The following is a 14123-nucleotide window of genomic DNA, read 5'->3' on the forward strand; positions in this document are numbered from 1 at the left end:
TTAAGGGGCTAGCCAGGTAGTCCCACCTGCTGGGCCCGGAGCTCTGCTTCTCTTTGTGCTCTTTCTCTGAAGAAAAAAGAAAGTAAACTCAGCAATAGTCTTGTAAGAAATTTCAGCTACATCCAACTGGCAGAAACCCAGGGCCATGTACATATGAGCAAGTACTCTGCCATTGCTCTGAGGCCCAACACCAGATACAACTTTATTTTTATGCTGGCACTGGGGCTTGAGCTCAGAGCCCGGGGCTATCAGCTTTTTCACTCAAGTCTGGTGCTCTACTACTTAAGCCACACTCCTACTTTTGACTTTCTGCTGGTTCGTTAGAGAGAAGGCGAATGGAATTTCCTGCCCAGGCTGGCTTTGAACAAAGATCCTCAGATTTCAGCTTCCTGGGTAGCAAGGGTGACAGCCAGGAGCTACTGGCACCCTGCTCCCATTATTAATTCTATTTTAGTTGCACTAGAGTTTTGAACTCAGGGCCTACCCCACTTGCTAGGCAGGTGCTCCATCACTTGAGCAATGCTCCCTCATCCCAGACTTGGTGAGTTTTGTTCTGTGCTGGTTCTAGGGCTTAAACGCAGGGCCTGGGCATTGTCCTGGAGTTCAGGGCTAGCACTCTATTACTTGAGCCACAGCTCCACTTCCAGCCTTTTGGTAGTTTTACTGGAGATAAAAATCTCATGGCTTTTCTTGCCTGGGCTGGCTTCAAAACTCAATCCTTAGATCTCAGCCTCCTGAGTGGCTAGGATTATGGGCATGAACCCCAGCACACAGCTTCTTGAGTTATTTTTCAGATAAGGTCTATGCTATTTGCGGGACTAGTTAGGATCTGGATCTTATGCTTCCTTTGTAGTATGGATGACTGGTAATAACTACCACACCTAGCTGGTTTTCCTAAGGTCTCGGAGTCAGCCTGTCCATTAAGCCCCCCCCCCCCCGTCCCTACCTGTTTAGAAAAATCTGTTAAGTTTCTATTTCTCCATTGTTGTATATACAACTTGTTGCCACAGTCTCTTATACTCCTTCTCAGAATCTGACTCCCCAAGCCCCGAATTCTCATAGCTCAAGTAATACCTTCTCTGAATGGACTTTAGCCCCCCAAATTCCCATGGTCCATGTAATGTGACCCATGTGACTGCCCCCTAAAATTCTGTTTGAGTTCCATCCATACTTATCTATCCACTTCTGCTGCCCAGCAGGTCTGTCCCCCAGTCAAGCTTTGAGCCTGTACTGGTCGCTCGCCTCTCACTTCTTACAGATGAGTGAGATCTGGCTAACATTCTGCCCCTGGCTGGTCTCAAGCCCCAGTCTTCCCCACCATCACTACCTCTAGATTAGCTAGGATTACAGGTGTGAAACCATGGCACCTGGTTTAGACTCTTCAATGAGCTTTGCTAAAGGCCAGAGGGAAGGCCGAGACTCGACAGAGCCTCATTCTGTGCATGAATCAGAAAAATGCATAGAATTGGGTCTCCTGCTACCAAGGAGGTTTACATTCCAGCTGCCAAGAGTTAGTGCTTGTTTCAAACGGCAGGTTCTGATGATGAGCATTAAAGTCAAACTCCATCTTTTAGTTTCATCTAATTGAGGAAGGTTCTGTACCTCTCTTCTTGCTCCCGCTTTCTCTTCTCTTCTTCCTCTTGCTTCTTCCTTTCCTCTTGCTCCAGTTTCTCTGCCAGCAGTTGTCTGTAAACTCTACGTGCAAGCTGCCCTCGGAGTTGCTTCTGGAACACGATGGCTGCTTTTTTCAGGTGTAAAAATCTCTTCCTCAGAAGGAAGGCTCTGTAATTCTTCTGTATGGTCACCACACAATAAAGGACCCTTCTGTACTGCTTTCTAAAAGGAAAACAGGAGAATAGCCATTGAGGTAATGAGATGGTGAGCTATTCAAATGAGCTGAAATTCTGGCCACAGGACAAAAGGGACCTAGTTTTGGAAGGATTCTCTCCCTGTGAGAGCTGGAGAGGACAAAGAGGCCCTTTGGTTAAAAAGTAAAACAAAAGAAAACACACACACACACACACACACACACACACACACACGAAGTATGCTATGGTTACCTTGGCTAAGACATGCAATGCCTAATGCCACCCTTGAATAGCCTGGACCAAGGGAGATTGGATATGGCCTCCTGTTCATACGAAAACAACCAACCAGCCAACACCAACCACCACAGGGCGGCTCTGTACCGCAGCAAATGGAATGCCGGGGCTCTCCGGTGCCATGGTAGGCATGTGGTGGACACAACTAAAATGCTAGGCAAGAAGTTGTCTCACTTCCCAAATAAGTACAAACTACTGATAAGATGATACAGGTTCAGCACGATAGATCCGGAAATCCCAGGCTGGTTCTTTTTGTTGGCAGTACTGGGACTTGAACTCAAGGCCTCATGCTTGTAGGTTGGCCTAATACCACTAGTCACATCTTCAGCATTTGGATAAGGGATATTGCAGCTCATAACAGCATAAGGAGTCGTCTTCAGAACAGGATGTGAAAGAATAGATGGGGGAAAATTTAAATATCTCAGTAGATCTCCCAAGAATTGCTTTGGTCCACTTGCTACCCAGGTCAGGCTTTCTAGAGTGCCCCTCCCAAGCTCATAGGCCACCCCCACTGGGGACACACGAAGCCCTCTGCGTGGCCCTCACCAAGGTGTGGTTCTTACCTTGCCAAGTAGCCCAGGATGTGGGCCTGGATCACCATGGCTGCCTGATAGACTTCCTCCTCCCGCCGTTTCTCCAGCTTTTGCTCCAAGGACTCCCGAAGGAAGACCTGCAAGGAGAGTCACGTGTCTCAGCCAAGCATGGCTGGTAGAGAGAAGGTCTCACTTAGCGTGGACTTGGGGGCAGTCCCCCTCTCTCCTTGTGTCTACACTGACACAGCCACACATAGAACAGATTCTGTTAAGGGTCCCAATGAGCTGGGCACTGGTGGCTCACACCCGCAATCCTAGCTCCCCAGGAGACTGACATCTGAGGATTGTACAGCAAAGCCAATCCGGGCAGGAAAGTCAGGAAGACGCTTTCTTCCAATAAACTACTCAGGAAAAGCTGGAGGCAGTGCTGTGGTTCAAGTGGTAGAACACCAGCCTGGAACACGAGGCTCAGGGACAGCACCCAGGCCCTGAGTTCAAGCCCCAGGACTGCACCCTCCCCGCACCCACCAAAAAAAAGTACCTTAGGAAAATAAAATAAAAAGAACATATAAAACCTGTCAACCCTCATGTTTTAGTTGTTACTACTACATTCTAGTGGCATGATTATTTTTGTTTAATACATTTTAAACTCATTTTTTATTTGTCTTTAAGTAGTTGTTTCTTTATGAAGCTGTTTTTTATTGTTTTTTTATTGATATTTTGGCTTTTTGCCAGTCCCCTGGGGCTTGAACTCAGAAACTGGGCAACTGTCCTTGAGCTTCTTTTGCTCGAGGCTAGCGCTCTACCATTTGAGCCACAGCACCACTTCTGGCTTTTTCTAAATTTAAGTGGTACTGAGGAATCGAATGCAGGGCTTCGTGCATGCTGGGCAAAAACTCTACCACTAGGCCAAACTCCCGGCCAACAAAGCAGTTTTATGAATACAAATTATCCTGATCAATGCCACCCCTTTCAAAATTCTCACCCATCCCTTCCCCAACCCAAACCCCCTTCTCTTTACACTCCTTAATTTTGTAAGATATACACTGAATTGACTGATTCTCTCCTTCTTCTCCACTTCATTATCTACTCCTTTCCCCTTGATCCACCCCACCCCTTTGAATTTACCTGCTTCTTGGCATTTATTTTGTTGAATTTTAACTCTGCCTTTCTAAGGAAGTACATGGTTCGAGTTCCCCCTTGCATCTACCATATGTACAGACATAACTGTTAAATAACTTTTCCCCCCCCCAGTCCTGGGGCTTAAACTTAGGGCCTGGGTGCTGCCCCTGAGCTTTCTCGGCTCAAGGCTAGTGCTCTACCACTTTGAACCTCAGTGCTAGTTTCAGAATCTCAAACACTTTCCTGTTTGGGCTGGTTTTGAACTGTGATCCTCAAATTTCAGCCTCCAGAGCAGCTAGGATTACAGGAGTGCACCCCAGATACCCAGCTTGCATGACTATCTTCATCAATTCACAGGCCCTGCAGTGAGCTGTGTCAGGAACCTCTGGGAGCTTCCAGAAGGCTCTGGTGGAGAAAATGGGGACCTCAGTCCTACTGAAGCCAGGAATGAAATACTGTCAAAACTCACGTGAGCAGAGAAGAACACCCTGAAACAGACTGTAGGCTCCACCTCGGACAATGTCAGCTGCTGTTCAAGCCATAGCTGACTATTGCAACAGCTCTAAATGCCTTGGAATGCTCCAATCCGAAACCCACCCCAGCCAACCCGTGTCCACCATGTCTGTACATCTGCTTTTCTTTGCTGAGTGGCCATGAATTCCTGCTGAAGTTCTGCCATAGATTTCACAATGGTCAATTCAACATCCTCCTTTCTTTCCCTCCTTAAACAAAGGCACCCGTTATAATCCCAGCTATTCAGGAGGCTGAGGTGGGAGGATCAATTTTATCCAAGAGTTTTGAGACCAGCCTAGGCAACATAAGGAGATGTCATCTCCAAACAGACCCAAAGCACATGGTATTCTGGAAACCTGGAAATACTCCTCGGACATTTCAGCGCCATGGAGAGGTGCAGGAAAGACCAGGCCCGAGGACCAGATCCTCAGAAGACGCTGCATTCCCAAACCAAAGGCTGGGCTGCTCCTGTTTGAGTTGAGAATCGCAATGGTGTCTTCCCCTGAAATAAGCACTGGGAAGGATGGAAGAAGACGGCAAAGGCTTTGGGCAGTTTGCTGACACAGGAAGAAGAGGTCAGCCTGGAATTGTCTAATTGTCTGTCTGTCTGTCTGTCTGTCTGATGGAGGGTGTTGAGGCTGGACTGCTGTGCATTAAGCTCCTGTCTGGAATGGGGGATGAGGACCTGTGCCATAACAGTAATTTGAATGCACACGCTGGTTCCCCGCCTCCCTTTTCTGGACTGAGTTTTCGGCCACCTGCAGGATTTCAGACTGCTGGCTTGCTATGGGGGTCTCCCTTTGGAGATGTCCTAGCTGCCTGGCACATGTACAACCCAGGGCACCAAACAGGCACAATTCTGACAAGCTGCTTCAGTATGTCCCTTACTGAACCAGTGTCCTTCAGTAGTGTCAGGAAGACAAAAGGTCACAGTGCGTGTGAGGGGTGAAAACAATGACTCTAAGCTGGGACTCACACCTGTAATCCTAGCTACTCAGGAGGCTGAGATCTGAGGATCAGAATTTGAAGCCAGCCTGGACCACATAGTCCACGAGACTCTTTATCTCCAATTAACCACCAAAAAGCCAGAAGTGGAGCTGTGAATCAAGTGGTAGAGCACCAGCCTAGGAAAAGCCAAGCAAGAGCACAAGGCCCTGAGTTCAAGCCCCAAGCCTGGAAAAACAATGCTTTTTGTATTGGCACACTGGGCCCTGGGGCAGGCCCCTGGGCCTTCCAGGGCGTGGACGGACTGGGTCCCCCAACCTACCTTGGTCTTCCCCAGCTGCCACTCGCTGCTGGAAGCGTCGTAGAGCTGCAGGAGTACCGTGCACTTTCCACGGATATCCTCGGGCAGGGCCACGTTCCTCATGAGCACTTTATACCTGCAACACGGAGGCATACGGTAGTTATTGCGCTCTACCAGGGCTCCGCCTGCTTCCACCCCACTGAAAGGAGACAGGAGCCATCTAGCTCTGCTTGCCTTTTGTAAAAATCCTGGAAGGGCCTTCGCACCGCATAGCCGGCTTTGCGGATCCTCACTGTCTCCAGCATGCCCGAGTACCTCAGCTGGTTTAGCACAACAGCCTGGTCAAACTGGTCCGGCATCTAGAACATTCAAGAAAGTGGGATGAGACTATAGACAAGAACATGTGAATAAGACCACCCTCAATACTGCTTTAGTGTGCATACACATACATGCACAAGAATGTGGAACCCAAGGGTGAGGCCCAGAGTTCAAACCCAGCCAGTACCAGCACAAAAGATGGGGGTGGGGGGCGCCCACTGGCGGCTCATGACTGTAACAGCGACTCGGGAATCTGGGAGCCAAGGACCTAGGCTGGAAGCTAGTCCGGACAATCCAGGAGATTCTCATCTCCTGTCAGCCACCAAAGATTCAGAAGTGGAACTGTAGCTCGAATGGTAGGAAGTCAGCCTTGAGTGAAAAAGCTCAGTGCCCAGGCTCTGAATTCATGCCCCAATGCTAATATTAAAAAATAAAAATTAAAATAATAGTAATAATGCTGAACCTACACCAAGATGAATGCTAGAAAATGAGCTCCCCTGGGTCTGTCACCTTGCTTTAACACCCATTCCCCAAGGTGAGATCATCTGTGAGCACATTATTTTTCCCACCCATATACTTTTGGAAGAAAGCCCCAATTCCTCTCATTTGCAACATTTTGGTTATGTCATATTTTAATATAACTACAATGCCATTGTCATGTCTTTCAAGTCAAAAGTTGCATATTGTATTTTGCTTAATATAAAAAAAATCAAAGTCAGAAGTTGCCTGTTTTACAAATACAAATGAACTACCACTTTAAAATTCATCCTTCTCAAAAAGAATCTAAAGTGTTGTCAGACAAATACCGCTTTGCTTTTGGCACATCAAATTTAAGTCACTAAAGGTACTTTTTCCCTCTAAAGAATACAATATCCAGCAAAACACACACACACACACACACACACACACACACACACACACACACACACACGGAAAAAGGGACAAAACTAGTAATCACTAGATAAAAGAGACAAAAAAGAATTGAAATTCGTTCAATTTTCAGTCAAATGCTCTGCTGGCTAAGAATTCCAAACGCCAAGGAGCTTAAGGATATAAGGATTAAAGAAAGAAGTTCGAACCAGATCTTAGCTTCAAAATTGGGGTCACTATCTGCTTAGTTGGCAAATGAGCTGGCATTCTGGCTAGGACAACAGTTTACTGGGGTAAAGTAAAAAAAAAAAAAGTGGGTCATTTCCCACTCACAAGCTCTTTGGCTGGTGATTGGTTTTGTAATCCAAACACACTCATCCCCTTTAATTAGCTTGTCTTTTGTTATTCTACATAATCCTGAATAAAAAGACCGAAAAAAAAATTGACCCATAAGCTGTAACTGTTTAAAAGTACAGAAACCCAAAGCGGCTTAATCAGTGATCCTTAAAAAAAAAATTGCAGTCTTAAACACAAAATTAGGCTTAAAGTGTTTTTCCAAACTCACAAATAAGTAAATGAAGTTCTTTTTAAAAAAAATGCCTTGCAAATGTCCAGAATAGCCCCGGAAGGAAGAGTGCTCCCCTCCCCATCTCTAGCCATCCAACAGCTCCCCGAGTCCAAAACTGCTCAGGACAACACTGTACAGTGCTCACTCCAAGGGCGGGTAGCCAGCAGACTGGAGCCCAGAGTCTGATACCTGAGCTATTTAAACTCACCTTTGAAAAGTAAGAAAAGCGTTACGTGATCAACACTCAAACTCCCCCGGCAGAATCTCGGCTTTCACCAATGAGGAACTGTCTGGGAGCGCTTGGCTCCCATGTTTCCGTGATCATTTGGAGATGGAATCGAACTGGAGCAAGGTACAGCGCACACACTCGGCGGCAACCCACTACCGTACCCCAAGACCAGGAGAGACCCGACGCACTCATTGTTCAAAACAGCTCCCCCACCTTCGCTGTTCCTGACCCCATATTCTGCTTCGTCAGTTCTCCCCTTCATCCAATGAACAGTCTCCATACAGTCCCTCAGTCTGACCCTGCAGTTATTAAAACATTCTGGAAGTTGTGACAGTCAGAGGACCGGCCCCTCCCCAAAGTCCCGTCCACTCACCATGGTGCGCTCGCCCTGAGCCTCATTCCACGGAACGTCCTAGGCTCCGCGGCCAAACTTCATATGGAAAGCTGCGGCCACACTGACCTTTCCCCCACAGCTCACTAAAGACTGGGAACAATAATGAACACCATTCCTGGGCTTTAAAAAGTGTCCTGTCGCCATGGTAACCCCTTGCACTCTTGGGCTAATTAGGGTGGTGTGGTTGTAGGATTCGATACAGCTAGGCTAGCAGCAGAGGGAGGGAAGGTCGCTGCAGGGAAGGGCTATTTCCAAACTCGGACTCCCATTGTCTAGCAGCCCCATCTCGGTAATGTAACAGAAGGGGGGGGGGTCTATAGGCCTAGAGTCGCCCTTGGCAACCCATTGGGTGGTCACGAGGGGGGCGATCCGGGCTTTCCATTGGTAGTTCTCTTTTCCCCTCGCAACTTCCTGTCCCAGTGCATTTAACTTTCAAAGCTGTCACAGCTGGAGGCTGGCTGAGGAGCAACTTAAAGGCATTTTGCCTTTCAAAACTTCCCCAGCGCACTCAGAACTTGACTGGCAACTAGGTTTGCGGAGCTGGAGTTCACCCCAACAAAGGAGGTCTGCGGGGTACTAACAGCTATGTTCTGGCAGAACAAATAGGTTCCATTTTGGAAGGAATAGCTCTAACTCCAGGCAATTAGTCCCAGGAGTCCCAGCTGGACCAGTCCAGTGAATAGTTATTAGACACCTACTATGTTCAAGCTTTGGTGATTCATGCTTGCGGAAGACACGTGGGGTGGGGGGTGTGCTCTGCATTTTGTTTCCAAAGACCCTGAAGTGAAGGAGGATGCCATCTATGCCCAACGCTCCCACTTTTAGAATGAGGACGTCTAACAATGTACCATGTTAAAGATGCTAAGTTCCTTGGGAACATATGGCGGAAAATACTGCGAAGGGGTGGGCAGTGCCTGGATTCACAACACAGCTTGGGTTCTCATGGTACTGGTGGGGAAGGGGTACAGCCAACAGAAAAGCAGGAAGAAAAGCTAGGAGGTGGAGAAAGGGCCTGTTGTGGGAGTCTTTAGTCTGGGAGAGACAGTGAGAGGTGGGGAGACAGAAGGGCCTGGGCTGAGTTCACAGGCTCAAGCTGGATGGTCCTTGTGCTGCAGAAGAGCCACTAGGTGTGGACGCGGCCCTAGCTGCGGTGTGAGGACCCACTCCTGAGGACCCACTCGTGGACAGGGATAATCCATCCGAGAAGCAAGGCCAGCAGCTACCAGAGGGACAGCAGCAGAGTCTAGTCTGCCACCTTTTCAAACCACATCAGGAAGTATCAGCAGTTGGTCTTACTGAGAAAAGGAAGCCACAGAAAAGCAGGTGTGACAGTCTCCTTCAAAGGACCCCACACCCCTAACCCTGCCTGCTCTACTCTCAGTGCGTGTGAACATGGAAGTGTGGACAGCGATGGGCATAAGATCGGGGCGAAGTGTGTGACGGGTCATGAGGGAGCGGATGCCATTGCTAGGGGTGGTGAGGAAAGAGATAGCTCCAAGGAGGACAAAGGTAAGATTAGACTAAAACAGGGAAATAATCACAGATAATACGAAAACTTTCGAGACTATATATCTTGGAAGACATTTCAAAAGTGTTTCTTCTAAAAAGAACATATTATAACCGGGCTGGATCCTTGAGGTACTACATGGAAAAGGATGAAGGAAGGCCAGAGCCACAGGGGACTGGTGAGAGACTGGTACGGCCATTTAACAATGGAAACAGCGGGACAGCAGTGACTCAGACCTAGAACCCTAGCCAGATTGGAGGGACAGTAGTAGTACTAGGCCAGCCCAGGCAGGTAAGGCTAGGAAATTCTATCTCTGAAATAACCAGCAAAGAGCAGTTAAAGGCATGGCTCAAGTGGTAGAATATCAGTTGGGCAAGTGTAAGGCACTGATTTCATGCATCAGTAACACACACACACACACACACACACACGTGCGCGCGCGTGAGCATAGGCACGGGAAAGCAGCTGGGTGCTAGTGGCTTACCCCTGTAAAACTAGCTATTTAGGAGGCTGAGATCTGAGGATCAGTTCAAAGCTAGCCTGGGCAGGAAAGTCCATGAGACACTTATCTCCAATTAACCACAAAAAGCCAGAAGCAGAGAGAAAGAGAGGTTGTTCAAAGGAGCCATGAGAATGAGGTATAGCTCAGTGTGTGCTTATAACAGCTCCATCCTCATGAACAAACAACAACAACAAAAATGGATGAGGAAAATAAGCCTCAAAGAATCTTGCATTCCTGAAAACTACTAGTACAGTACACGAGTCGACTGTGTTCATATGGAACCTGTTTTCCTACTCATGTCATAGAAGCCAGGTGGGCTGCCAGCAGAAAGCTCTCTAACAGACGAGGAAAGAAGATGGATCCATTGGCCGAGGGTTTGGCACTGAGAGGTGTGTGTGTGTGTGGGGGGGGGGGGGGGGCTTAGGGACCCATCTGTCAGGTGCTGACCTGCTCCAACACAAACGATTTAAAAAAAAACCCAATTCCAGCCCAGCACAGGGAGACTGAGCCAGGAGCTAGGCGCCAACCTGGGCAACTTGTCAAGGACTCACCCAAACAAACAACCCATCCATAGCTTTTGTAAAAGCCCCGGCAAAGTGAATACGAAAGTGATTCGCCACACAGTGTGCATCACTACAGAGGAATACTTACTAAACCAGAAAACGTTAGGCAAATTCAAAATAACTCCAAGCAAATCCAACTCCATTAGCTCTGTCAACCCCGGGAAAACCCAACACTATCCTTACTTTTCACCCCAACTTTGGACAATTGACAAAGCCCCAAGTGCCCCCCTCCCAGCCAAACTGCCCCATACCCCCAGACACATGGGAAGATCAGGTGCCCGGCGGGTGGGGTTCTCAGTGGCCAGAGCGGTAACCCTGGAGCCTGTCACGCCGCATCCCACAGAAAGCTCTCGTCTGTGAGAACATATCTAATAATGACTGCGCTGCCCGAAATACCAGCTGACAGGCTGTCAAGAGTGCTTCTAACAGGCTGGATTCCAAAATGCATCTCTGCCTCCTTTTCCTGGAAACAGTGCATTGTGTGTCTAGAAAGTAGATGTCCGTATCTCGGACATGATGCCCAAGCGGACGCTACCTATTTTAATCCGTTGGAGGTATTTATTACAGCACTGCATAGAATGAGGGGATGGACTAGAGCACATCCAGCCTTACTCTGCCCTGAAGTGACCTGACAGATGCAGGCGCCTGGGATCCAACCAGCTTAGTATGCAAGACAGCAGCTTAGCTAGCCCTAGGACCCCTGATGGTGGGGGGGGGGCGCCCTCCACAGATGGCCTGGAGGGGGCCCGGGAGACAGAGGAGCCCAGCCTTACATCAACAGTTGTCTTTAACCTTCTGTCTTCCAAAGTTTTGCTCTCCAACACCAGTACTAATTTTCCAGGTGAATAGCACAATATCCTAAAATGAGCAGTTTTCCGCTTTCTCATTCTATTTCTAAATAAATCCTGACCCATTTTATGGGAAACATTTTCCATTTTATTTGCATGTACACTAGGTCTGCAAACTGACCATATTATAAAGATTGCTATCGAGCATCCCATGAAATCCCTAACATGTTGATTACTTAGCAAACATGTCAGGAATCCTTCTCCTAACAAACAGCTCATCCATGACTCTCTAAAAGCCCTAGAAATATGTGTAAAAAAAACGGATTTTCTACATAGTATGTTTACCAGTATCAGTACAGAGGAATAATTATTGAACCCGAAAACCTTAGACAGATTCAAAATCACAAAAGAACCACTGCATGAGTCTCTATTTAGATATTAAAAAAAAATCACAGAATACCTATACAGAGAACATTTAAAAATACTAGATATACTTGTATTTCATTTACCAACATGGGATCTATCTCTATCTCTAAGTCTATTTAACTTTAAAACACAGACAAGCTTCACATTTTCATAATCCCTCTTCACATTTAAGGATGTAGTAACAAACGTTACACTAATAAATGCTACTCCTATCCCACACAGACTGAGACATTTTCCCACTCTCCTGCCAGCTTTCAGTCTTTCTTTGCTACATCAAAAAGTCAGGAGCAGTGAATGAGCAAATATTATCAAATAAGAAGTTTATCATGTTTTGATCAGGGCTCAAAAGCGTGGGTTACTAAGGTAGAAATATAATTTCTTGACCTTGACCAAGCAGCAAAACAAAAGCCAATTAAATAGTCCACAAAGGTTCTTTGTACTTACTTCAGTCCTTTCACTCCTGGGCTGTTTTTTTACACAAATTGTTGCCACTGGTTTAATCTCCACATTTAAAAAAAAAAGGAGGCAGGAAAGACTGGTCCCTACAGAAAAGGTACACCCCTCCCCCACAGCCCTTCGGTCCCAGGACCATGTCAGGTGAGAACAGAACAGAGCGAGAAGCCAAGAGCTTACGTGACTAGCAAAAGTAGAGTAGCTAGTGAGCCCCAGAGGTCAGATTACAGAGTATGGAAATTTCTCACAGAGGACAGCCAGGAGCCACACCCTTCCTGGGCCGGAGCACAGTTAGCACCTGAGCCAGGGCACCACAAACCCCACTGCAAGGGCTGAAAATGTTCGCTGGTGCCTCATGCCTGAAATCCTAGCTACCCAGGACGCTGAGATCTGAGGACTGTGGTTTGGGTTTGAAGCCGGACTGGGCAAGAAAGTCTGTGAGACTCTTATCTCCATGAAACTATCAAAAAGGAAAAAGAAAAGCTGGAAGTGGAGCTGTGGCTCAAGTGGTAGAGAGCACTAACCATGAGCAAAAAAAAAAAAAGGTCAAGAACAAAGACTGGGGCCCAAGTTCAAGCCCCCCCAACCACCAACCCCCATCCCCCCCAAAAAAAACAGAAGAAGAAATGAAAGGTTCTTTGCAGTTTTAGAAACGTATTAGTCTGCACAACTATAATCAAGTGAGATTTAAAAAATTTCTTTGAACAAAGGATGGGTTTTATAATAAATAGTGCTGGATAGCCTGGGTATCAATATGAAAAACAATTCTAGATGCAAACATACTTTGGATAAAGTTTAACTCCAAATGGATCATAGACTTAACATAAAACACAAAGCCGTGGCAGACGAAGCTGGGCGCTGGTGGCTCAGGACTGTAATCCTAGCTACTGAAGAGGCTAAGGTCTGAGGATCATGGTTCAAAAGCCAGCCCTGGCAGGAAAGTCCGTGAGCCTCTGATCTCCAATTAATCACAGAAAAAGCCAGAAGTGGTGCTATGGGTCGTGGTAGAGTGCTAGCCTTGAGCAAAAGGAGCTCAGAGACAGCACCCAGGCCTAGAGTTCAAGCCCCAAGCCTAGCAAAAGAAGAAGAAGAAGAAGAAAAAAAAAGGCGGGGGGGGGGGACCTAGAAGAAAACAGAAGATAACTTAAGCAATCTTGAGAATGGTGCTGCCTTTCATACAATTCCAAAAGCATGGCCCATGGAAGGAAAAACTAGTAGGTTGAATTCTATTAAAATCTTTATCTCTAGGGGCTGGGAATATGGCCTAGTGGTAGAGTGCTGGCCTCCTATAGGAAGGATTGACCCCACCCTACTGCCTCAGGCCCATACAGACACCAGGCAGGAACCTCAATGTGTGAACCTGCTTTGATATGCAGGCAGGACATCTCACCTAGGTCCAGCTGTAAACAACCCATTGTGGGCCAAATGGAAAAGCCCTAACTTCCTAGACCTGCCTCCTCGCTCAGACCCCATATAAACCTGGTCCCAAATTCACCCCCTCGCACAACCTCCAATCCCGCAGGAAGGTCTGTGTCCCTCTGCTGTTCCTCAATAAACAGTCCTCGCCTGTTGATAGGCCCAGTCTGGCCTATTCCTTTTCCATTCTTTTTCCCAACAGTGTACTTTATAAAGCCCTAGGTTGGATTCCTCAGCACCACATATATATAGAAAAGGCCAGAGGGAGCGCTGTGGCTCAAGTGGCAGAGTGCTAGCTCTGAGTCAGGGACAGTGCTCAGGCCCTGAGTTAAAGCCCCAATTGGCAAAACAAAAACAGTAAATCTGATCATATAAAATCGCTCTCTCTAAAACACTGCTAAGATGATGAACAAACAAGTAGAAGATTGGAAAATATTTGAAAACCATATCAAATTATACAAGAGCCAAGTGCCACTGGCTTACACCTGCAATCTTTTTTTTTTTTGGCCAGTCCTGGGCTTGAACTCAGGGCCTGAGCACTGTCCCTGGCTTCTTTTTGCTCAAGGCTAGCAC

At 47.2% G+C, this 14123-nt stretch overlaps 1 protein-coding gene across 2 annotated transcripts in view; it reads right to left on the bottom strand.

The window, feature by feature from the left end:
* Positions 1–14123, bottom strand: part of Myo10 (myosin X) — a 192192-nt gene that overhangs the window by 27034 nt on the left and 151035 nt on the right. The window contains exons 1-6 of one of the 2 annotated variants that reach the window (XM_048368042.1): positions 7875–8938; positions 5751–5875; positions 5538–5652; positions 2666–2772; positions 1603–1836; positions 27–66 (exon numbers count right to left, since the gene is read on the bottom strand). In XM_048368042.1, the coding sequence (XP_048223999.1) occupies positions 27–66; positions 1603–1836; positions 2666–2772; positions 5538–5652; positions 5751–5875; positions 7875–7877 (624 nt within the window). In that variant the 5' untranslated portion in view covers positions 7878–8938. Of the gene's footprint in view, positions 1–26; positions 67–1602; positions 1837–2665; positions 2773–5537; positions 5653–5750; positions 5876–7874; positions 8939–14123 lie in introns of those variants that run through there. The other variant, XM_048368041.1, reaches the window with a different exon arrangement.

Source organism: Perognathus longimembris, chromosome 19 (assembly GCF_023159225.1).
Source record: "Perognathus longimembris pacificus isolate PPM17 chromosome 19, ASM2315922v1, whole genome shotgun sequence".
Lineage (NCBI taxonomy): Eukaryota > Metazoa > Chordata > Mammalia > Rodentia > Heteromyidae > Perognathus > Perognathus longimembris.